Genomic DNA, 25,838 nt, shown 5'->3' with positions numbered 1-25,838 from the left:
TCATATTCTCTGTCACAAAGAAACACAGTGATGCCCAACATGAGCACATAGGCAGGCTGCAAACATTTGTGCGCACATACACACACACACACACACACTCTGAGTAAACCCCTTCTCCCTGCTGCGTTCTTTATATCCTCTTCAGAGTGGGCCCCGAGGTCATCAGATAAGCCCAGTATGAAATGCAGAGAGCGATAACGGCTAAAAGACTTTGCTCCGAACATTTTCTGATTCCTGCCCTCAGCTGTTAGCCCGTGGCTTGGGCAGAGAGCTGGCTGTTCGAAGCGTGATTTCAAATAGAGCCTGTTAGTGTGCGCACACAGACACAGGCATAGCTTTGTTTTTTGTCATGGGCATTCATCTTTGCATGGTCCTCTAATGTGACCAGATGGCTAGTTTCTCCCATTCTTTTTTAACCCCCACGTGATTCTGCTTTCTGCTGACACAATCAGTTATTCTAACACTCGGAAGGTAAATCTGCAATCAGGTTGCTTTGTAGAGTTTGCTTAATAATGGACGCTGATACGACCTTGATGTCATATCAGAGTTATCATATTTACTGACCTCTGAAATAAGTTCCATTCAGACCAATATCTAAAAGGTAATTATTTCTTGGAATCGTATTTCTTGCCATCTTAGCACCGTTGCTCATGGGTTAGCCTATCATTTCGCCTCTTTTGTCCAGGCTGAGTCATGCCACCAGCCCTGATCTTGGCTGAACCCCTGACTTTTCCTGTTGCGGCATCAACCGGCCAGTGTTTTTACTTACCCTGTTCAGTATCTCAACATCTGCTTAATTTGCCAGTACAGCATTTGGTATATCAGCAGATATCATGTTGCCCAGACAATGCAGCTCAAAGCACTGCTCTACAGCCTCAGAGAGACACGAGCATGGTTGTAGACTCTTAGTCTAAATAGCAAACAAACATGGATGCTATTATGCCAGCTGAAGCCCATTATTGACTCAGTGTTGCTTAACCCTGCTATAATGGCAATTTGGTAGGTAAAATCTATTTTTTAAACACACATTGCAAACTCTGCAATTGTAAAACTATAACAGAACAGTACATAAAAACTCATTTAGTGTGTAAATTACACCAGTTATTCGAATCACTGATCATGTCCATTTTGAGTTGACCTGAACACTTGCAGATAGTGACCATGGGAATTTTTCCAGTCACAGCCTTCCGTCCCTCTGACATGGCACTGAGCCTCTTATGTTTCTGCCCAATTAAGTATCCAAAGGGAAAAACAAGCCTTAAAAATAATATTGACTTTGACTCTCTAAGTCAATAACATGCACCACAGATACCAGGGTGTCTAACTTGGAGGGATCAATAATTTAAAGAGGCTTTTTTTAGGCTTACCCTGAGAAACTGGTGCAGTTGGCATGGTATTTATGAATTAACACATGCCATGATATCACTAACGTGCCTGTCGATTCACAGACTTTCACAGTAAAATGACTTTGGTAGGTTGCAGTCAGTTTTGGCCAAATGCAGAGGCACAGTTTTCCTGTTTTCCTGAATGTCGTACTCACTAAGTATTTGAAAATGTACATAGCAAGCTGTGTCATATTCAGTTTTACAGCTACAGAGCCAGTAGCTTCATACACCGTGTTTTTGAGCGTTATGTTTTCAATTAGTTCCTTGCCAGTCAGCAACAGAGACTCTATCACCTGTCCTCTGTCAGTGCTGAAAATGAGTCTTAATGAAGTAATCTCTGGTATTCATTTAGGTTAGGTTCACATGTTACTAATTGGCTGTCACCATCTGAGAGAACAGATGCAAAGCGACTGCCAAAAGATAATTGCACTAAACCATTCAGTAAGGAACTTAATTGGGAATCTTCTTTCACCCTCTCCAGTAATGTAACATATTAATGCTTTTATCAATAAGACATGATGTGCTCGTTTTTCCTGTGATTGCACAAGTGTTATGAATGCTCTTTTTATTGTGCTTAGCAGGTGCAGTGGGGCTCTTTCTGACAAGCTGCTGTGAACAGGATCAGACAATTTGCATATATGATAAACCCTTCTCCTGTCTGATTTCACTCTCACTCTCTTCTGTTTCACTTTCCACCACTTTGCATCTCTCCTTTCTCACTTCTTCTGTCTCGCTTTCTTTCTCTGAACACTCTTGCTTTCTCTGTATTCTTTCACTCTTCACTTTGCTCCTCTCTCTGTCAAGTGCTCTCACCGTTTCCATTTGCCCTTTGCTGTAGTCAAGTGTAGACAATTGAAAACTTGTCAGTGATGTTTTTGTAGAGTCTTTTTATTGCCCCCACGTCCTGCCTTTGCAGACCTAAAAAATGGTTGAGGTATAATTTTAGTGGAGCTTTTAAAGTTATTGGTGCATCTCACATTTTACATCTAACATGTAAAGTATGATTGCCTAGTTTTTATAGATTCTATATAAGTCAGTTTTTTTATAGCTGTGTGCTTGTGTCTAATGGAGAAAAGGCAGTAAGACGTTTTTACGGCCGTTCTTGAACGATTCTGTTCAAGGTGTGTGAGGTAATCTGTATGTATGTATGGATTGATTAACTTTTAAGTTAATTTAATGATAAATTGATTATTCTGCAAAAACTTTGTTTCTTACTATATTGATAATTGATTGTTGCAATAATCTTTAACTAACTGTCTTTGTGTTTTAGACTGTTGGTCAGTACATTTGAAGACATTACCATGGGCTCTTAGAGACTGAGATGGGCATTTTTCCACCCGTATTTTGCATTTCATAGAATATACAATTAATTGATCAACTTACAGAGCAACCAGCACTAATTGTTAGTTGCAGCCCTAGCTTATATGAATTATGTCATTTGAATGCAGTGGTACAATTCGAAGTTAAGTGATTAATCTAGAAACTGTTACAGCCAGTAAATGTAGTCAGTATTAATGTAGTCAGAAGTTAAAACAACGATTGTCCTGGTTTTCTGTTGGAAGAGTGGGGGACTACAAATAGCACTGAATTCCAAAGCCACAGTTAGTTGCAGATGCTCATGAATGCACCAGTATGGCAGACCCTTTAGACTGGAGATATTGCTATTAGCTATGTGCTCGTGTGCACGTTAGGGCTGCCTCATGCATCCTGCGTCCACAAGACGCAATATGCACATGAACGGTAGGAGCAGTATGGGGGTGGTAGGAGATGCCCGTTGTTGGAAAGTGGAGTGAAGGCAAGCCGCTCTGCTGACTGGCTCTCTGTACGTGTTTTGTGGTAGACATTCAAAAACGCGGGTGGTGTTTCTCGCTTTGGGGGAATGAGAGACTCATTCTTACCGCCATTGTCATGATGACCCTCTGGACCTTAATACCATCCAAGATGGCGCTGCTGTCACTTTTTTTTTTGCCACAAGCTCAGAATTAACTAAATACAAACCTCTGGAGTGTTGCCATATTTTGTCTACTTCATGCAAAGTCAAAGTTCTATAGTGCTCTAATGTGCCCCCTAGTGGTATCCACCAGTAGCACGCGTAATACATAGGCAAGCATGTGAACAGTTACATTTACGACACAGCCACTTGTCTACATGAACGTGTGGTTAAAAAGCAAGTAGTTAATCGAAATATGCAAATGAAACATTTAGATACATGGTAATAAACGGATAGCGGCAATATGGGAAATTTATTGTGTCACAACCTGAGTTGTTTTCAAGTAGCCCCCATCACTGAGGCAAACCTGACATCATTCCTACAAAGCTAATTTGCTGGTTTTTCAGAGGAAAGCCTCCACTCTGCAGGGTTATCTCATTTGAACCAGAAAATGTAGAGCAATTGATCATGCGGGTCAGTTGTTTCTAAATGAAGAATGCTTTAGTGAAAGAATGACATCCTAGAAGGCTGACTGCCATGTTCTACGTGTATGTGTGTGTTCTAGGTGTCGGCATGGGGAGGCTATGTCTTTATTATCAACCTGATCCCTCTCCATGTGTTTGTGCTGCTGCTGATGCAACGCTACAGCAGAAGAGTCTACATTGGTAAGACATACACACACACACACACACACACACACACACACACACACACACACAAGCAATTAAACCAGACAGTAACTTTTAGTGTATGACTTGATGTTTTAAACTCCCCCACATACAGACTTGCTGAAACAGAAACTGTTTGCAGATCCTCTCCCCTTAGAATAGAAAGGTATGCAACAAACAGACAATCCACCACTCCCTCCTATGCATCTCCCAACCTTGCTGCCCAAGCATTTAACCCTGAAACAAGCTCAAATGCCCAGTCACGCCTTCGCTCATCTCTCCCAACCATAAGCATTCCATCATCGGCAGCGCAGACATCCACACACCCACACAAACCACTTAACAGTAAATTCAGCCACCTGCTACCTGATCCTCTTAATTTTTTTTCTCTCCACAAATACCAGAGGCACAGCGCTGGGGAAGAGGATAGGCTTGTTATTCCACAGAACATCCCAGTTTCAAAGAGCACGCGGCAGCTCCTGCACATTATCCCTCTGCTCAGAGAACTGGAGCTCAGTCCGTCAGACCCTCACTCTCACTGCCACTCACACGTCCATCGTCAGCTTAGCCGTGAGCTCGCGTCAGGCACTTCTGTTGCAGTCGAGAAAATTGATACCGTGTCAAGTATCATTTACGCATGATTATATGTTGTACTCATTGTAACCGCAAAGCACAGCCTTTGAGAGCTTTGAAAATAAATGATGACCTCCTCAGAGTGAGAAGGATTTGACCTACGTCTTCTCCTGTCCAAGCGGTTCTTCAGTGATAAAATTCTTCTTGACGAAGTGGAAAATTTCCCTCTGCCTTCCCTGTTCCTCCAGGATTTGTGCAGCCAGGGCATCATCCTGCAACCTCATGCACCTTTTGTTCGCAAAAAAGAGATATTTGTAGACATATTCTGTTGACAGAAAAGGCATTAGGGCTTGAAGCGCCCCCTATATTCCTCACCTTCCCTCGTCTTTACATCTTGCAGCTCCTCTTGTCGGAGCGAGATGTCTCTCAGTCACTACGAAGGAATATGCGAGGAAAAAAAGAATCCTGGTTTAATAAAATGCCTCGCAGTCTGTGTTCCCTCACAATTCATCTCTCTGTCTTGAGTCAATAGCAGATGTGTGAGAAAGAAATTGCTGAGGGCACTCAAAACTACTTCAAAAATGAGGCACACTCTTCAGGAAGAGTATGAAATCTTAATTAAGCTGGTGCATCTGCGAATCGGTTCCCCCCAGCTACAAAGGTGGGAGTTGCACTGTTTTCAGCACCGCCGTCTCACGCCACTCTGCGCCGAGCCAGCTCCTATTTTCCCAGTAAATGACATTAGATTTAGTATTTTGTATTTACTCCCTCTGAGGTGCTGAGTGAAAATCAATAGGCTTTAAATACCTCTATTGAGGTTGATTTCCCTTAGTGGGACCCAAACTGGAGTGGTGGAACAGAATAGAAGGTTTTTAGTAGTGCAGTAGTTTATTTTGATGCTTTGATTTCTTACCTGGTCTACCCCCTCTCTCTCCTTGTTTCTTGTCTCTCGTTACAGCTTACAGCACTTTCTACATCGTGGGTCTAATACTGTCAATGCAGATCCCATTTGTCGGCTTCCAGCCAATCAGAACCAGCGAACACATGGCTGCTGCTGGTAAGTCCCACCCTCTCTACCTCCAGAGTGGCTGATCCTGCGTTTTTCTTGAAAGAACAAGTTCCCATCTAGAAAATTTGAATATAAATGTCACTCAGCGTGCAATGATGAAGTAAGTATTTCTTGGAAAATGCTGCTTGCTGAAGTTAAAGGGATAGTTCGGCATTTTACACATTAATCTGTATGGCATCAACATCTACAGTCTCGTGCTCTCACACTGACTTCGCCCCCAAAGTGTCCTCTGAGCCGAGATCTGGCCAGTTGTGGTCAGTGCGAAAGTAGTTCCGGTAGGTTTCCTGGGGCCAGAGAAGGCACACGTTTTTCCTCTCAAAACAGCACTCATTCGAATCAGTGATTTATTTGCATAACAAAAGACGTCAACCACAAAACGTCACACCTCGTAATCGTTTGGGTCTAACTTTATCCCAATTGCGATCAATGCGCGCAGGCGCCACTATACGTGACAGGTAGCTAAGCCAGGTGTTTCATTCACAGTTTAGCGTTTGGAAAGCTAGTTACACCATGTCTGACTACAGCAGCGACGAAGAATATGATTTCAGCACACAACCAGAAGGATATCTGTATGAACCCGAATATACGGATGCAGAACTCTATCAGATGGAGGTAGAACGGGCAGAGAGAGAGAGAGAGATGGCGAGCAGAGATGTGGAACGTGAAATCGGGGCCGCAGCTGCGAGACCTCGAGTGACTGATACAAGGTGGTGTACGTGCAACAAGTGCGAAGTTATGCAGACCGAGGTTGAGTGCTACTGTTGCCATGAATGGGACCTCGTAATGCCTCGCATGCAGGACCTTTCCATTGACGAGGAGGCTGGCGCATCAGCAGCTGTCTGCATCGCCAATAACAACGACTTGCCTGCAATCCTGAATGCTGGTGTCCTCGAGACTTTTTTCCACATCCCGAAAATAAACTGGAAAAAGCGCCCCAAACCTGCTGGACCCGATGGCCAGTTGTCTGCAGAGTGAGTTTTTGTCTACATGCTGTTATTTCGATGCTATTGCCTTATACCCTACAGTAGGCCTACAAGTGCTCAATTGTAGCCTACACCGAGTTGTATGTATGTAAGTAGAAGTACTCTTACAAATGTTTTTACAACACCAGCAGCTTGGTATTGTAGTTGTAACAACGTGATAGTATGGGTGTTGTCAATAAAATAGTAAGATAACTTCTACTTTTTACAAAGCTGCTTGCTTCTATGGCGTTATATTGTATTAGTCTGAGCCATGCAGTAGGCTAGTGCGACCTACAGTCATCACATCCAACATTGAATGAATCTAATTATAGTTTTATACATACCATGTCATGGGTGGCACTTATGAATATAAATACATAATGTAGTGCATCCCTAAAGTAATTTATGTTCATTTCATCATCATACTTGAAGCAAAATTTACTTCTGAGCATCACTGTGTCTCAATATCAGCCTACTCATGAATGCCCTTCAATCATAAAGCAAGGCCTACCTTATGCATATTATGTCAAGAGAGCTCTAAGGGTTATGTCGCCGTGGCCCAAAGTGTACTCATAAAGGACATTTTCTCTCTGTATAAAAACACATAAGGATACCTATTTCACAGTAGCCTGAAATGCTGGTGCATAAATAAAGATACCTTCCTGACAAACTGCTGTGTTGTCAATTAAACAAAATGTGTTTATATACAACCATAATAACTATGCAGTTTACTCAATGTTGACACACTTCATATATCTAATGTGCATAAACTTATTTTCTGTTTGCATTTCAGACAGTACAGGCTGGTCGCCTATCGCATCATAATGGAATGGGCTCTGAAAGGACAGACGCTTGGTCCTGGCAACAGAAGAGTTCTTCCCTCCTGCGTGGTGGCGCTAATAAGAAGAACATATCCATCACCAAGTGGACAATATGCTGGTTTCAAAGAGTCAAATGATGCACTGCAATTGTTTTAGAATTTTAAAAATCAAAAGCTTTACTGTGAATTTCTTTTTGACGTGCAATTTCCTAAAAATACAAAACAAATGTAAAGACACAAATGTAAATAAACAATGTAAATAAACACACTTCTATGACAATATATGTATATACAGTCTCAGTCATCTTTCTCAGTGGCAGGTGTCTCATGAAAGCGTGATTTGTGTGCTGAAACCAATTCAGCCTTGTTTGGCTTTGGTGTTGGGGCAATGTTGGCTGGTATGATGACTGGAGGATGTATGTGGAAAGCTGGGTCTCCGAGCTTCACATTGGTGTCAAGCCGTCGTTGGATGACCTTCTCCACCAAATCTTTCGGGAACTCCTGTGTTGTTGGCTCATACAGTCTTCTTGCAACCCACTGATTTGACTGCCGTGAATGGAAGACATTATATCTCTCTTGTCCTAGGAAAAAGGAAATGGGGGGGGGTGGGGGGGGGGGACACACAAGATAGGATGGTGTATGATCATTATATATGAAACTCAATATGGTAATGTGTGTCCTGTGATGCTGTGCGAATTCTCATTTATGAGCTTACAAATAGGTATCTCTAAAATAGAAAGGCAAACTAAGATGTAATTCATTTGTATAACATTTTTTACATTTCCTGGGGAAAAAAAACAGTTATATAGAGTTTTCAAAATGGTCTTGGTCTACTTCTTACTCAGATAAGTAATCAAGAAACATTATCTGTTAGCAGGCAATGTCTAGCAGCTAGACTACAGTCTGATTTCAGAAAGTGCCTGCTTCGAGTTCTCATGTCATTTTTTTGGACGGATTTCCAAATTACACGGGCAGGGTGCATCATTTGTCCCAATGTCAGAAATTCTTCTAGTAGCCTACCAAATTTTAAAATGTGACAATCTGAAAATAAAATCTGTGGAATTTTTAGCTCAAACATATGCTGGGTGCTGCCGTTATTTCTCCAGTCTAGAATCTGACAAGGGTAGCTTTATCTTCATTATGCTAGCCAACGCCGTCATGGACTTCTCGTACACGCATAGAAACCATGCACATTCCACGTAGTAATTAGTTTCTGACCATTGTAATAACAGTGTAGCCAACATATTATGTATGTGAAACATCATTGGTGACATGACACCGATAGATGAATATGTTTCACTCACTGAGATAGAATATATCTCAGTGCTTGCACTCGCATAGCCCGCGGTGCATCACCAGAAGACTATACACGGATGCTATAGAAAATATGTGGTACAATTTTGTTTACCTGGGGTGCAGGTACAGCAGTGCTCTTCAAAATACGTCTCTTTGTCTGTCCTTCTGGAAGTCGTCCTCGCTGAAGTGGTCACTGCACACGCGAAGCTTTCTCATCTTCGGTAGTTGGGTGAGCTCCACGTTCAAGCCCAGAGAAAAGTAGCCAAAGTCTCCTCAAAGCTACATTCGTCAAAGGGAATCGGTGGAATGTTTGAGGAGACCCACTCTCATCTTTGTTGGTACAGCCTGGATAGGCACAAGTGCGCACCATGTCTCTATCTCGTTTTTCCAAATAAAGAATAGCCGGTGGACTTCTTCTCTCTCTCCTTCTCCTAGCTCTAAAACTAGCTCGTTTGCGTTGCGTCGTCTGCACTCTGTAAACACCATCGTACACTGACGAGAGATCAGTTGGCTCACACACAACGGTTAGCACTGACAGCGCGCATTGATCGCAATTGGGATAAAGTTAGACCCAAACGATTACGAGGTGTGACGTTTTGTGGTTGACGTCTTTTGTTATGCAAATAAATCACTGATTCGAATGAGTGCTGTTTTGAGAGGAAAAACGTGTGCCTTCTCTGGCCCCAGGAAACCTACCGGAACTACTTTCGCACTGACCACAACTGGCCAGATCTCGGCTCAGAGGACACTTTGGGGGCGAAGTCAGTGTGAGAGCACGAGACTGTAGATGTTGATGCCATACAGATTAATGTGTAAAATGCCGAACTATCCCTTTAAGATTATCATACTTTTCTCAGGAAATGTCAGTGCTTCTCACAAGTGTGTGGTAGCACGGCCTTCAACTCTGCTGTTTTGTTTCACTAGCTGGGCTCTAATTCAAATATAACACAAATGTCATTTTCAAATGTCAAGCCAAATTTCAAGAAAATCTGCAAAAGAAAATGCAAACCACCGTAACGTGATAATTAGGAGTTGGTTCATCAAGCAAAGCAGTAGGTTTCTCCATGTCATCATACACATGCTAACACAAAAACGTTCAGCCACAAGCATACAGGCCAGTAGGCGGTGATAAAGTCTACATCAGTGATTGTATGTATGATCAAGTTGTAGTGGGCTTATTTTCCTTTAGTGGTTGTAACTTAAAAACACAAACAATAGTAGCTAATTATTTATTTGTTGTTATTTAACACCTTTAAGGCACACAGTCTAGTAGTGCTGTCGGAACGTAAACTTAGCCGTAGTCCACTATTGTTGTTGTTGTTTCAGACACAAGCTCATTACACGATGCAACAGTGGGCATGCGAGAGTTGAAGTGTTGACATCATAATTTCCTAAATACTCATTTCTTAAACTGGAGTTTTAAGAAAATCTGCACCTCAGTAGGTGCTTTGAAAAACCTCTGTTGTCGTGACCTGAAATGCTGCTTACATGTGAACAAAGAGGCCAGAATGCAGAGAACAATATTCATTTTTCTTAATATCCTACATATGTGGTCAAGGTCAAAGTTAGCAACTAGTTGGTGAACATAATCATACATTTAGAAGCTAAGAAGCCAAATATTTCTCCCAGGAGTTGCAGGGTGAATATTGGACTTATATTCAACAGGTGGCAAGAAATATGACTCAAAATGAATGCTTATATTGTTCCACATCTTCTCAATGTCTTCTCAAAATCAGGCATGTCCAACCAATCAACATCAAGGGATCACTTAGTTATCAGCTGAAGACTGAGATCAGCTGATTAAATGGGTCCAGCCTGGTGTGTTCCTCCTTGGTTGGAACGAAAACCTGCAGCCACACGGCCCTTCGTGGAATAGTTTGGACATGCCTGGTATAAATAGACGACCGTTTGCTATCACATTAGCAATATCAATACAATTAGCCTATATGATAAAATGTCAGAGTTTACAGCTGCCCACAACTAGACAAAAAAATCGGTTAATGTCAGTTTAATGCTACGATTGTCTTTGCTAAAACATAGACTTGTATTACAATGCTTGACCTTGAATTCTAGCATTTTAACACTACATGGAACATTCCTGTTTAACATTACATAAGGTAACTGAGAGGACTGTCCGTCTGGGTGGTCTGTTTCAAGGCGGAGATTTTATTTCAGAGCTTGCATGTCAACCTCCAACCTGCCCTGACCCTGCTTACAATTTTATGCTGCAATACACAGGAGAAAGGCTCGGGCTGACTGCTGTAGTCCATGTATTAAAGGTGTGACTTAACATAAGCCACTCGCTTTTTATCCAAAGCACCTTACAGTACAGTTGATGCACACACTTTAAGATTGGTCGGCTGCAGCAGGAATTGAATCCCTTCGCGCTGACAGTGTTAGTCATGCTCTGCGCGTAGAAGAACACAGCACCATCTCAGAATACATTTACAAAATTAAAAAAAAAAAGGAAGCTGCTTCACATGCCGCCCGTATGGGTTTAGGACTTTAAGTACTTTTTGTTTTTGACTTGTGAGTAGTTTATTAAAGCTTGTTCAGTTTCGCTTCTCAAGAGCGAGCCCATCTGCTGCTCAACAGTACGGATGAGTGCGCGGGTATGTGCGTGATTCTCGCGTTCATTTGCATCCAGATTGGGAGAGGACTGCCGTTCGCAGCTTTATGAAGCATGAGCAGAAATCACTGCAGCAGGACTACGTTGAAGTGTCCCTGTTTTCCTCGGTGTCTACAACACCAACAGCATGGTGTTGTAGAGCGGCTTTGAAGAATGCCCCACAAAAAAAATCATCTCTTCTGCTCTCTGCTTTTGGCTCCCCCCTCTTTCTGTCTCTCAAAGAGCGAGTGTGTTTTCATGTCGCCAGGGTAGCAGCTGCTCAGAACATCTGGTGGTAGCATTCAGGGAGCGCAGTGGGAGACAGGAAGAGAGTGACAGAGCCACGGTCGGTACCCTTGAGATGTCAGCCCCTGAGGCAGGCAGGGTGGCATGGAGTGACAAGCGTGTTAGCACCATGGCGCCTCTCCAGGAGACAGGCAGGGGCTTAACCTTGGAAATGGGTGCGACCTGCCGCGGGTGGTGGTGGGCTAGCGGAGGAGTACGGGGATTTCAGACGAGGTTTGTCAAAGGAATGAGAGGTGATGAAAGGGAGGGGAACCAGCCCTCTATCAATTTTTTATATGGAATTCACTGTGCAAACAAGGAGACACCGGAGAAAACAGCACGGAGAAAGTGACAGAGCAAAGGAACAGAGGAAAAAAGTGTGACCGAAGGGGGCCGCGAGCAGAAAGACAAGGCGAGGGAAAGAGAAGGGCTTATTCACACATATCTGTCTCATGCATTTGAAATACGCTGTCCCGCAATATTTGTTTTTCACATCTGCATGAGCAGCTGAAGGGGGCCACGGCGAACTGCTTTGTGGAGAATTCTGCCAAGCGTACGACGCCGCCACTTCTTAACCACGTAAAACCTGCTTTGTACCCTGCAGGAGGCAGTGTAAAACGGGGCCTGCTCAAATATTCACTGTGTTCCTGTTGTATGTTTGCTCATTCTTTTGTTTCTGTCTGTTGCTTGTCTCAGGTGTGTTTGCACTCCTCCAAGCCTACGCCTTCCTGCAGTACCTGAAGGACAGGCTGACCAGACAGGAGTTTCAGACACTTTTCTTCCTCGGGGTCTCTCTCGCTGCCGGCGTGGTCTTCCTCACTGTCATCTATCTCACATACACAGGTCTGTATGTCTGTTTAGTCAAGATATAATTAAAAATAATCTCATTTTTTGTATTTTTTTGCACTTTTAATTAGAGCTGAAACAATTAGTCAATTTATTGATCAGTTGTTCAAGAGAATATTATTCTCGATTAAGCTAATTAATAAGTGACAATGGGCAAAAGTTTTAGGTTTTAGCTTCACAAGATTGAGGATTTGTTGCTTTTCTCTGTTTTGTGTTGATGTAAATTGAATGATTTCCGGGGGTTTTTTGTGCAAGAAATCGAGCAAATTTAAGACATCTCCTTCTGTTCTTTGTGTCAGACATTTTTCACAATATTCTATAAGTTAAATGAATTGAAAAAATTCTCAACTGATTCATTTTTTTTACAAGAAAACATCATCATTAGTTGTAGCCGTCCTTGTAAACAATTATCGTTAGCTGCAGCCAATATCATGGCTTGGCAAATGGGAACACTTCTCATTAATCAATAAACATATTGCTTAACATAAACAAACAACTTTTTGAAAAGAAATTACAATCATGAATTAATGATTGCTGTATTACTGAATGCCTTAAAATTAGAAATATATTTATTGTAATTTAACTGGCTGTATGCATCATTTTCTCACCAATATCAAACTTTTCATATAAGCCAAATCTACCAGTACATTTCCACATAGTTGGTTTGTGAATTTGTCTTGGTTATTGACAGTAGAAATACGCCTGCACAAGCCGAGAAATACAACATTCGTGTCTCCTGAATACAGTGAGAGTTTCTTAATAATGTCGACACATTAAACTGAAACTTCCTTCCTGCTGTGAGCACATGGAAATCAGACACAACAAAGATGAAATATACGAGGTGCTGTTATGTAGTTAAGTTGTTAGAAGATGAGTGTTCAGATTATCCTCCAGTAAAGAAGTGTGAATCTTTAAGACACAAACCTCCTCCCGCAGTATTGAACACCAGTGTCAAGTTCAGTCATCATAAAGAACTTATATTACCTTTTAATAGTACTTTTATGATACAATATGAAAATATAAAATATTTTTAAATTTTTTACCCCCATCTGTTTGTCTGTTTGTTAGCACAGCATGTTAGAAATTACCCAGAATTTGGTGGACAAATAGCCTTTGTGCAAGGAAGAGTTAACTAGATCTTGATGCTGATCCAGATCTGGGATTTGAGCCATTGTAGATTTTTTTTTCTTTTCTTTTTAGCCAAAAGTTTAGAGAATGTTCATACACTATCCCCCAATCATCTGACCTCCAGGCCTCCCCAGTGGGCCGCTAATCAGTGTTTGGTTAAAACCTGGAAGGAAAATCAGAAACGAAAACAAAGTGGTATGGGTGCCTCAGCTTTGCACGTTGGAGAACTGTTGAGTGTTGGTGGAGGATTGTGCTCTCCCTGAATGCCGTTTTGTGAACTTGTATATGTTTTTTTTTCACTGGCCTGGTTGAACCCTGATGTGCACAGCCAGCTGGTTGAACCTTGTCCTTTTTAATGTTTTTTCTCCATTACTCTCAGCTCTGCCTGGGTTTTGGCCTCAGCTGAGACCTCAAGGTTTCAGACGTTTCAAATGTTGCCTCCTTGCTATGTATTGATTTTTTTTTTTAAACAGACATATATTAGTTTTCTCACCTTGAGTAAGGTAGCAGATTATTTACTGGCCGTAACCAACAATCTGCCACTCTGCCACTGCAGATTATGTAAACACTGCAGCCCGGAGCAGAGATGGTGGCACATTACATCTAGAGTCCTTAGATTGGTTGCCTGCCTGCTTTAGAACTGAGTGGCCATTTATGTGGATGTGGAAGTCCAGTCTTGTGAGGGTCCTGCATTCAGCCAGGTGTCTGGAAAACGTTGTGATCTATCCGCCATCTGAATTGAGCAGTGGGAGTCTGTGACTGTTTGGTGATGTGCCAGTTTTGCAATGAAATGTCCTTCTCTGGTCTGTCAGACTTTTTCATCTCATAAGAATCTCTGCAACAGAGCAGCCGGGTGGTTTTCCTCAGTGTCTTGAACACAGAGCCAAGTATCGATTGGTTAAATCAGTGTTATCCTTTAAATCACCTCTCAAAATATCTCTTCCATCTCCCACTTACTGCGTTTCCACATCTTGTGCCTGCCTGCTTTGGTTTAGCCTTTTGTAACATCTTATTTAAAAAGCGCTGGATTTTTTCTGGTGTGACTATCTTCTCATTATTATTATTATACGCATTAAGCATAATGTCTTCTAAGGAGCATCAAAGGACTTTATGTTGCTGCAAACGTCACAAAATTTAAATTGTGAGGATAATGCTTTTGTTGGTGTTGTCTGCACACATGTGAGTGTGAGAGTGGCTGTGAGGGCCCCTAGGCAACAGTTCAGAGCTGGAATGAATTCCAGATCAAAGCTTTACCAAAATAAGACATTTGCATGCACACATAAAATACCCTGTGCGGTCTAATTTGCAGCTTAAATGGTTTCAGTTACATTTGTAAACAAGTCAATTCCAGTAATTAAGTACCATCAATAGAATACATTTTCAGCATTGACACATTCTCTTCTGAGGTTTTTCTTGGTTTTGAACCATAGAGGGCTTGTACAGTTTAGTCGCTGGACTTTATATGAATAGAACTGAAGGCAAAGAAAGCCTATTTTCTTATGTCTTACTATAATCCATAGTTTAGTACAATAGTACTAAAATCTTTAATATATTTCAATCAAAAAAGGGTTGTTTATCTATGGTGCCAGCACCATCAATCAAATCTGATCAAACCACACCCACACAGTTTATCTGATAGATCAGATTAATTAAGGCTTTGAATGTTAAAGGTGCCCAGTGGAGTTTTCTAGTAAACAAACAATAGTTATCTTTACATTCTGGGTTTCTCATAATCACATTTGCAGAGCAGATTTTTTTTTACATTTTTGATTGTGATTTGTTCACATCAGGGGTTGGGAACCTCCGGCCTCCAGACGCAAGACTGTTTGATCCAGCCCGCAAGGCAATCCATAAATACCGAAGAACAAATACTTTGTCAGCGATAAAGAAAATTAAAATACTAGCCTAACACGTTCTTGCAAATGGTCCCTTAATGCAACACGCACGTAGCAGTTGATATCGCGTCAATGCATCATGGTGCTCATGAAGAAAAAAAAGTGGATGTGGAGGGTCACGCTTGAATGGATGAACAAGCGTTGTTGTTGTTTTTGTAGAATACAAGCCAGTGTGCTTAACTTGCAATAATGAAAAATGCTAATCTCAAGTGTCATTACAGCTACAAACATGCTAAACTGGATGAGCTACGAAGATAAATGCCCTTGTATAAAGTTAACACTCTTTGGTGGAGCTTTTACAAGACCATATTGTGAGGGAGACAGTGTTACACTGGCAAGTTTGTGGTGAGCGACCTGCTAAGAAGCTGAAACCTCATCCAGAAGGAGAATATGTGAAGGAGAGCCTTGTTGCTGCTGGGGAGCTGCACCAGACAAAGTGTGTCAGGGTGTCAGTTTGTCTGGAGTAATTCATAGAGATGAAGGAAAACGTGATGTGGAAAGTCAGTAATAGCAAGTGTCTGTGTGATTTGGCCTTCATGGTGGCCATTACCAAGTAGCTCTCAGAGATGAACCTCAAGCTCCAGCAGCTTCTCAGCTCTCTGCTATCAAATGTGAAATCATTTGAAGTGAAATCAAAGCTGTGGCAGGTGCAGCTGGAAAGAGGAAACACCGTGCAAGAACAAATGCTGCTGTGACATCTGAAAACTCCTTCAGGCACTTGATGAGATGTTTCAGGACATGAAAAGTAAACAAACGGAATCGAACATATTTGCTGTTTAATGTGGAATCAGCTGATGTGCCTGGCAACCTACAACATGAAGTTGAGCTGCAAAGCAACAATCTGCTACTGAGAGCAGTAAAGACTCCACTCAAAAACTGACTGACCTGGAAAACCAGCAGCAAGTAGCATCATCATCATTATCACCACCACACCCCTGGTTTACATTAATGGGTACATCTGGAGTCTCTTCCTTGAGCTCTTATTTCTGCTCCGAGTTGCGAGGAGGGCTCTCTGAGGAGCCATGAGTGAGGGTACACAACAGCTTTAACCTGCCAATATGCCCCCTTGTTTGAGTCAGTGATCAGTCACTGCAGCTGATTGGACTGATCCAATACATCACAACGTCATTGCAGTTTCATATCAGAGTGAAGGCGGATAACAGATTAAACTCAAGTGTATCACTGAAAAGTTTTACATTTCATTTGTTTTCTGATTAGTTACAAATCTGTGTTAACTGTAGGTCTGAACAACAAAGGACCAGAAACGACATGACCTATGAATGCAAACGATTTTTCTTTTCATGATTTATTTTCCCCCATTCATTTTTACTATGGATACAATTCAAGTCAAAGAGAGCAAGAGTCTGTCAGTCAGCAAGAAACACTTTACCTAATTTATTGTCATTTCCATTCAGTCACATGTGAAGCTGATGAGCGTTGGGAATATGAGTTACATAATTTCAATTTGCCTGAAATGTTTAGCCTAATAAATGATTTCCAGTGTTCAAAATACAGCGGAACCGTATTCTGGGTTAGATAATAATCTCACTTTCAGAATATCAGTTAATACAGATGCAAATATTGAATAAATGCTTTCAGCACATTCTGCTAGTAGAAAAGGTTCCTGTGCCTCTGAGCAGGGCACAATACAAATACAGAACACAGGTTGTTATTCATGTGCAGGTGTTTGTTAAACAGGTAACAGGCTACCAAGAGAAAACACTGCTGCTCTGGCGCTAGTATTAGCACAGTGCACGTGTGCAGATGCAAATGCATCAGGAGTCTCTACAGCTGTTAAAGCCCACCGACACCTGATCCAGCTGTGATCAGTTGTCGGCGTCTTTAAAAACGGATGCCGCTTCACGTGCGGCTCCAGAGGAAAGGACGTCTCATTTCCTCGTTTATTCTCTCCTCGCATGGTTTCCTTGCGTCTCTCCATGCATCCTCAGTGGGAGCGACTAAGATGCAAGTGAGGGAAACATTTAAGGGACTTGGGAGGTATGTTTGCTTGCTAGCAGTCTCTATCGCTGCTGTAAATGGAGCATCGCTGTATGTTTTGGCACGTTACTGCCATCAGCTGATCAGGGGAATGGGGTCAAATCAACAGCAGGATGTCAGTCGTGCTGCGTTGCACCTGTCCATGTGCATCTTTGTGCTCCATACAAACAAAACAAAAGCCAATGGATGGTTTTCTTTCTGAACTTTACGCTGATTGTAGCTTATTCAGTCATGAATATTTAATGTTATAGAGAAATACTTAACATCAGACATCAAGTTTCTAGGGGCTTCAAATAATAGTTGCAAATTACCATATTAGCAGTGCATTTCAGTTTTGTTTCAGACTATGAATATTAAAACTGTATTGTAGACATCCGGTGTTAACCATTTTATTTACTGAAAGCTGCACACTTGGGGTTGAGTTTGCCATGTAAATAATTACATTTTGTTGTAATAAAGCACAATCTAATGAATGTTTTCTCACATTCTTTTAATACATTTTTTCATGATAAAAGACCTTTATCCTGCTTCATTAACTCAACTCACCAACTAGCCTACCAACAGTCCTCGTTTTCCAAGGCTCAAATGGAGAACAGTAAAACAAAGTGATTGTATATTTCTTCATTGATTGTCTTCTCGTTCTCCAGGATACATCGCTCCGTGGAGTGGTCGTTTCTACTCTCTCTGGGACACCGGGTAAGCTCTGCTGACCTTCACACTCTTGCTGTCGATGGAACACTTGTTCAGTTGAGTGCATGTGTGTGTTTTCTAAGACGGGTATAAGCCCCCACCTGCACCATCCCAGAGGGGAAAACAGCACAGCAGAGACTCTGTTGAATCATTGTCTTGCTTCCAAATAGCACCAGGCACCCTGTGTTCTCCAAATGCACTGCAATGTGTTTGATATTTCAGCACACCCAATCAATCCCCCATCCCCCTCCCCCGTTTGCTGACTGAAGCAGTCTGGGTTCGTTTTTTTTTTTTTCCCCCTTCCTTTCCTCTGGAGGCTGATACTAATTCCTTAATGTGCTGTGTGTTTTCTTTTCCCCAGCTGTAATCACAAAACACTTTAGTGAGAAATATTTAAAATTGTATAGAAACTGCTGAGTAAAATCCCATAATGAAAGAATGGGGAACACACACATCAGAAAAACTAACTGCCAAAAAAAAGGGCATTTCTTATCTTCAGCGCTAAATGTGTTCATGTTTTACCATTAGCATGCCGGGGAGGTGAATTAGCTTTTTTTCCCTCATAATTCTGGAGTTAATCAGGGGGTTCTATTGTATAATTTGTCTCAACATTCCCAAAGCGCTCAACCCAACATGAATTACATCCTGTCTGTCTCTCCCCCTCTTTCTGTCCTCCTCCCTCTCTCCCTCCCGCCATCTCCAGCTACGCCAAGATCCACATCCCCATCATCGCGTCGGTGTCGGAGCACCAGCCAACGACGTGGGTGTCTTTCTTCTTCGACCTCCACATCCTGGTCTGCACGTTCCCGGCAGGCCTCTGGTTCTGTATCAAGAACATCAACGATGAACGAGTGTTCGGTAGGGAAATTTAATTTTCACGGCTCTGCAGTTCTTGAAAATACTCTTTAAAGTCTTAATTTCCACTGCGGCGTTGAGTCAGTGGATCTGGAAGTGTTTCCCCCCCCACTCTGAATTCCCATCTTAATTTTTCTATTTAATGATGCCCTCAGTGTTACTTAATGTGTAAACACTGGACCCTCCTGGATATATCAGTCATACAGATGCTTGCTTTGGCAACTGGATAGCCATTACATTTTTTACAGACATTCTATCCTACTGACGTTTCTGATCCCATGACTTTTTGTTTAGTGCAGTCCATGAGGTTGACATTTCTAGTTTTGAATGAAATATCTTAACAAATGACAACTATTGGATGGATGGATTGCCATTAAATTTGTGACAGACATTCATGTTTCCCTCTGGATGAATTGTAATGACTTAAGTGAACCCCTGACTTTTCAATGATCAGGTCAAAAATCTCTTTTATCCATTTTTGGACATTTTCATACTTTATTTTTTGACAAAATACCTGCAAAACTATTGACTGTCCCATCAGCCTCAGTGGTGCTTTGTGTTAAGTGCAAATTAGCAAATGTGAACATGGAAACATTAAACCTGCTTAACTTCAGTATGCATGCTGATGTTGAGCATTTAGCTCAAAGCATGAACACTGTGTTAAAGTACAGGCTCAGAGAGCCACTAGCATGGCTGTAGGCTCTAAATACTCTGAATACCACTCTCGACCTGGAGAGTTTCATGTTTCCATCCAAGCTGCGAAAGTGCTTCAACTGTCAGTCACCAAATATGATCTACAGAGAAAATTAATTGGACTTTGACTTCCACTTTGCAACTCCATTTTGACATTGCTTATTTGTCAGATCACGCAATGTAGTCATTTACTCACTAAAGCCTCTTTCACACACAGCTTCTGGTAAATTATTGGGGTTACCCTTCATACACTGCTAGTGATTTTCAATATTTACGCATGCAGCTACTATCACAAACTTTTCTGTCATGTGCTTTTTTACACATGCCACGCTAATGCTGGAGTACATGGGACATGGCCCAGCGTTGCCCCATTGTTGGTAGTACAACACTTATGATACCAACCGCCAAAAAACAAAACAAGATGAGGCAAGGCTGGATGTATGTGTACGTGGTGGAAGACATCTCTCATTATTTTCAGGAACATGGCAAGCGAGGAGCTGTTTTTGTCCGGTGCTCTTGTAATGTATTTACTATTCAACAAGTCTGCAAGATAAGCATTGTTTGTCATGATCTGCTCTAACCAAAAACACAAATACAGTACATTTAAAGGAAAATTCAAGTTTTTGAATCAGATACGCCATCAGCAGAGTCTTGTGTGGTCTGCATGCTCCATGTGAAAGCATGTTTCATCAGATGGACTTTTGTGCTTGTCCCTGCAATGCTACTGCTTTTGTTCACAACACAGCCGTACCAGCATTCTTCCTGACGTGTTACTAGGTCTGCAGGTGGGAATTTCTCTAATTATGGATCACTGCTCGGATTTGTGACCCCATGCAGGAAACACTTGCGACCATTTCAGGGTACACTGCATGCTTAAATGGGGCTTCATTGTTCCGTTACAGTTATCTGCTTTATTAACAGTGAGCTCTGATTAGCATGCATACTTCATAAATAGCACATCGTAAGGCGAATGAAACAGCAGAGTAAAGTATCTCCTCTGCAGCTGTGCTGTCAGCTTTCTATCTGCCTGAAAGAAAAGCAATGAGGGGGACTGAACTTTAAAAAAATACAGCTCAGAACTTTAACGTTTACAGAGTAAGACAGCCACGGTCAAGGGCAGAGAACCTTGATCTGAGTGCTAGAAACAGTCCTTCAGCAGTCTGTTTCTCCCTCAGACTTAATCAGCCTCTTACAGCTATTGATTACCCATGCACCTGTTGAGCCGGGTCGACACTTTTCAAGGACGGAAAGCAGCCATTAGGGTTTGAGTTGTGCAGAGCCAACATAGACTGATTATGCTGCGTTAGTCTAACAACTCAATTTCTCTTCTTCGTGTCTTTATCTCCTCCTCACACACTCTGCTTCATTTTCCTGTCTCTCCTTTGCGTTCATTCTGTCTTTTTCCTTGTCCGACCTTTGTCTGTGCTTTGTTTCCCCCCTCTCCCCACACCCCCTGCCGCTCACTCACCGCCTCCTTTTCCATTTCCTTCCAGTGGCCCTTTATGCCATCAGTGCGGTCTATTTTGCCGGTGTGATGGTGCGTCTGATGCTGACTCTGACGCCGGTGGTGTGCATGCTGTCTGCGGTGGCTTTCTCCAGCGTCTTTGAGCATTACATGGGAGATGACACAAAGAGGGAGAAGCCCCCCGCTGAAGACAGCAGCGACGAGGACGACAAGAGGAATTCCGGCAATCTTTACGACAAGGTCAAGACAGAATGATTGTCACATCATCCACAGAAATGTCTTTCTTTGCACTCAGTGCCCTGCAACAAATGTCATTATGGTGTGCTTAAAGTTTAAAACAGTAACACTACAGCAAACAAGAGAAGACAAAACAGCTGTCACTGAGATATTTTACAGAGCTCTTCGTTGACTTTTCACACCTGTCTTGCACAGGAGTTTGTATTTACCAGCTGCATGTTTATCAGCTTCGCTCGTCACCTCCCCATCAGTTTTCTGTAAACTGATTAAACTGTTAGCAGAAACTGTTAGATACTGTTGCCATGTTGCCACTTTGTTAAATTTAGATCTGACTGCTGTCACCATTGAGCCAAACTGTGGCTTTGTATATCCCAGTCCACCTTGTAATCACGCCATCCATGTGCTGCCCACAAACATCCAGCCTTTTTGTACAAATGATTTGAAAATGACCTGTTTTAAGCCAGGGCTCGTTACACATCTCTGCTCTTCTGCACGGCCGGATGGACACTTAAAGGCTTTGCTGTTAATACAGGCCGGAGCCTGCATCTCATTGAACATAGACATTGCTCACAGTGTGATGCAGACTCATAGCTGCTGTAACATGTTGTTAAAAGTAGTGTTTGTCAAAAATAGAGGGGAAGTCCCATGCAGGTTTCTAGGTCAGAAATATATTCAGCATTAAGTTGAGTTGTGGGAGTAACAGTGAACGTCAACAACATTATGTAACAACTTTATATACAGTGTTTATAATGGAAGCTCTACTACAGGAGGTACCTTTAAGACACACATGTTTTCCTAGCAATTTATCCAGTGTCATCAGTGTATCATGTTCAGTGTTAAAGGCTTTATTGGTTTTCTGATTTGTCCTCTAAATTCGTGATAGTTATCTAACCTTTATTTATTCAGGAAGTCTCACCAAGACCAACGTCTCCTTTTACAAGAGAGACCTGAGAGCAAAGCACATGTATATATCATGTCAAACAAGACAGCTGTCACACAAAGCAGGTGTCACACACAGTCACAAATATTAGAAATATTTTCAAGTAGAACATTAGTCCCTCAATTTTAAGTACGTCTTCTTATCTGCGTCTGGCTCTGCTTGTATTTAGCTACAGTTTTGATGTCAGAGCAAGCAATTGGAGATGCTGTTTAACAAAAATGTCACTGTGCAGATTTCTCGCTCACTAGAGTTTTTGCAGCCTTAACAATTCTCTGCAGATAGTGTAAAATAATATTAACTCATCACACAGCATGGAAAACTTAGATACTCTAAGATACTGATGCCCAATTAGTTCATTCAATAATTTATTGCACTCAGTCATTCATCTCACTGGAATGCTGGAGACATTGCGGCACATCATAATAGTGTGTGTCTCCCCCTGCAGGCTGGCAAGGTGCGCAAGCATGTGTCAGAGCAGGAGAAGGCCGAGGAGGGTTTGGGTCCAAACATCAAGTCCATCGTCACCATGCTCATGTTGATGCTGCTGATGATGTTCGCTGTCCACTGCACCTGGGTCACCAGCAACGCCTACTCCAGCCCCAGCGTGGTGCTCGCCTCGTACAACCACGACGGGTAACACATGCACACACAAACTTCACTTGTAATGCGCTAATGGATGTCAAATAACCGCGAGGAGCCAAGCGAAGTCTGCAGTGGTAGTTCATAATGCTGAAGGACGGCTCGCTCCACCTTGCATGCAAATGAGCACATGTGAGTACGCACGAACACACAGAGCAGCAGGAGAGACGGAATATATGTATATTTCATCAGAGGTTTGTGGGAATATTGTTATGTGCACCTATAAGCGTTAATCTGATTGCTTAACTTAGTGTTTCTAGGTCACAGAAAACATCTGTGGACCATCTCTGATTTTACAAAAAGCTGATATATTATTCTCTCTGAGATTCTTTACGGGCATAATTATTCTCTTTAAGTATTAGGGAGGAAATATTGAAGGCCAAGACTAAATGGTAGAAGCAAGTTCTCATACATATATTAATGATACCGCGGCACGTCTCAGACAATGGTTTTGCCATGCTACAGGGAGCAGCATAGCTGTCAACACTGCTCTTTTCCTCTATCGCACGTATACACAGGCATAAATGGAGGAGGACACACAGACATAATGTCATTACCATAACTACGGTTAATTGGTTGCCTTTCTCTCTGTCTGCTCCCTCTCCTGGAGGTAAATTTAGGACATGAACGTTTAAAGTAGGAGGTGTTTTTAACCCTCGGATTATTATGGATGGATGCTCTATTTTCAGCTGTTGTCGCCCTTCTGATTCAAAGTCTTAACTGAAATATTAATAGGCTCCGCAGCCATATGCCTGTCAACGCTGTTACCTGTCAACCTTGTTTTCCTCGTTAGGACGCGTAACATCCTGGATGACTTCAGGGAGGCGTACTACTGGTTGAGACAGAATACAGACGAGCACGCACGCGTCATGTCGTGGTGGGACTACGGCTACCAAATAGCCGGCATGGCCAACAGGACCACACTGGTGGATAACAACACATGGAACAACAGTCATATAGCACTGGTGAGCCCTCCATCTGTCTCTGTCTGTTTTACTCTTTGAATTCAGTCACGTAGAGAGAAACAAAGGATTTCTTCTCGCAGCCACAGGATGATTAGCAGGCTCTTCAGTGAATTTTTTATGTAATTGCCATGTTCTATAAAACCTCTCCTTCCAACAAGACAGATAATCTTGTTTGCTTAAACTTTTCCCACTGAATTTACACTTTAGGGGGATTTCAGTTAATTGCTGTCAGGTTCTGTGAGTTTGATTTATTTTGGTGTCTCCCTGCCGCCAAATGTAGAGTAATGTTTTTTGTCTTTTGGTTAAGTCTGTTAAAACCCTCTAACTTTGGTCTCTCTTGCTTTTTACCTGCTGGCTGTTGTCTCTTCAGCACCTGTCCACAGGACATGTAATTTCAGAGGATACAAGATGGATCTCTGTTTAATAACGATCGCTGTTTGGGAACATAATCTCTCGTCAAACCCAAATTAAACTTGTCTTTCCTTATGACGCTTCTTAGGTGGGGAAAGCCATGTCGTCCAACGAGACCGCAGCCTACAAAATCATGAGGTCGCTGGACGTGGACTACGTTCTGATTATCTTCGGAGGTGTGATCGGCTACTCGGGAGACGACATAAACAAGTTCCTGTGGATGGTGAGGATAGCGGAGGGAGAGCATCCCAAAGACATCAGGGTGAGTGTGAGACAGTAGCACTTACACAGCAGTGAAATCAATGTTTCCTCTTCACTCTTACACACTCGGGCTTATAATGATGCTCAAGGACAGACTCTGTTTAGACCACTGCAGTGTTTTCCTTCCAGTACCTCACCGCCCCCCTAAGAGAAACAAAATATATTTTATTTTTGTTATGTACCTAATTTATCTGCACTCGTTTCATTTCAGCTCTGTGTGAGAGTCTTTACAGTGTTTTGCCGTCACTTTCTGAGCCCCTCCACAGCTGTTGTTACTGGTTGTTGACGGATTTTTGTCTTTTTAGCCGAGCTAGACCACAGAATACTTGGTCTGCGATGCTGTTTTGGCCTCATTGTTCTCTGTGAAGTTAGCTGGAAGTGATCTAATGTGGCCCCAGTGCATTTTATGTGGAGTGGGCACAATGCCAGACTCCATTTAAAAGGAGAGGGGAAAAAAAGCTTTTTAAATGCTTCGTTGTCAGCATCCGCTCATATGATAACTTAGGAGGCAATTTGGCCTTGTGTGCTTTGATTAATTCAGCATGCAGTTAACACACCAGTCATAATTTTGTTTTAATGAAAACTCCTGGCATTTGCTCCCGGTGTTCATCCCCACAGTTGAGGAAGAAGGAAATAACGGCTGTAACAGGCGAACCGGATTTAAAAATGACATATTTATCTCTTTAAATAAGTGCTGTGTTGTGGATCTAATTTATGCCGGTGTGATGAGTGGTTCACGAGGATTCGAAAAGTAACTGATGAGTATTCTTTGAGTCTGTGCTGGCACGTGAGCAAAGAAACTTTGCTGTGTTGAATTTGAGAGCAGAATTTGGTGTGGTGGTACGTGTTAGAGTGAGAATGTTAAACAGGGCAAGATGTGATGGAATCTGCTTTCGGCTGACTAATTAAGTTGAAAGTTAATTAGTGCAATTCTTTCAACATTTGGGCAGGACCTTTTCATTTCCACATTCATTCAAATGGACCTGGAAGACTATTCAGAACAGCCTTCCCTTGGCAAAACATGATGATGAATGAGCATGACTTTGTTAAAAAATATTCTGAGTGGATCACAAGGAAATAAAATAAAACAGACTTAAAATATGACTGCTTTACCTTGGGGAAACACTGCATCGTAGCACATTCCTGACTTGTAGGCACATCCTGAACAGCAACACCGTTTTTTAAATGCCAGAAAATATCAAATTCAAATTTTCGAGTT

General features: G+C 42.1%; 2 protein-coding genes across 4 annotated transcripts in view; both read left to right on the top strand.

The window, feature by feature from the left end:
• Window positions 1-25,838, top strand: part of LOC121619413 (dolichyl-diphosphooligosaccharide--protein glycosyltransferase subunit STT3B) — an 88,222-nt gene that overhangs the window by 56,553 nt on the left and 5,831 nt on the right. For all 3 annotated transcript variants that reach the window (XM_041955115.1, XM_041955114.1, XM_041955116.1), the window contains exons 5-13: window positions 3,881-3,980; window positions 5,515-5,613; window positions 12,293-12,439; window positions 18,111-18,159; window positions 18,857-19,011; window positions 21,195-21,406; window positions 22,789-22,976; window positions 23,776-23,947; window positions 24,447-24,620. In XM_041955115.1, the coding sequence (XP_041811049.1) occupies window positions 3,881-3,980; window positions 5,515-5,613; window positions 12,293-12,439; window positions 18,111-18,159; window positions 18,857-19,011; window positions 21,195-21,406; window positions 22,789-22,976; window positions 23,776-23,947; window positions 24,447-24,620 (1,296 nt within the window). The remainder of the gene's footprint in view (window positions 1-3,880; window positions 3,981-5,514; window positions 5,614-12,292; window positions 12,440-18,110; window positions 18,160-18,856; window positions 19,012-21,194; window positions 21,407-22,788; window positions 22,977-23,775; window positions 23,948-24,446; window positions 24,621-25,838) is intronic.
• On the top strand, window positions 5,937-7,638 carry LOC121619415. Its single transcript, XM_041955117.1, has 2 exons — window positions 5,937-6,596; window positions 7,381-7,638. Exons 1-2 carry the CDS (start codon window positions 6,136-6,138, stop codon window positions 7,562-7,564), a joined length of 645 nt encoding a protein of 214 aa, XP_041811051.1. The 5' UTR covers window positions 5,937-6,135; the 3' UTR covers window positions 7,565-7,638.

The sequence above is a fragment of the Chelmon rostratus genome, chromosome 16 (genome assembly GCF_017976325.1).
Source record: "Chelmon rostratus isolate fCheRos1 chromosome 16, fCheRos1.pri, whole genome shotgun sequence".
Classification (NCBI taxonomy): domain Eukaryota; kingdom Metazoa; phylum Chordata; class Actinopteri; order Chaetodontiformes; family Chaetodontidae; genus Chelmon; species Chelmon rostratus.
This window is presented reverse-complemented; position numbering and strand designations above follow the sequence as displayed.

What these genes read in the sequence shown, in the direction of transcription:
- LOC121619415 (XM_041955117.1), top strand. Translation starts at nt 6,136, where the DNA reads ATGTCTGACTACAGCAGCGACGAAGAATATGATTTCAGCACACAACCA. An exon ending in GATGGCCAGTTGTCTGCAGA is followed by an intron (nt 6,597 to 7,380) that starts GTGAGTTTTTGT and finishes TTTGCATTTCAG; the next exon opens with ACAGTACAGGCTGGTCGCCT.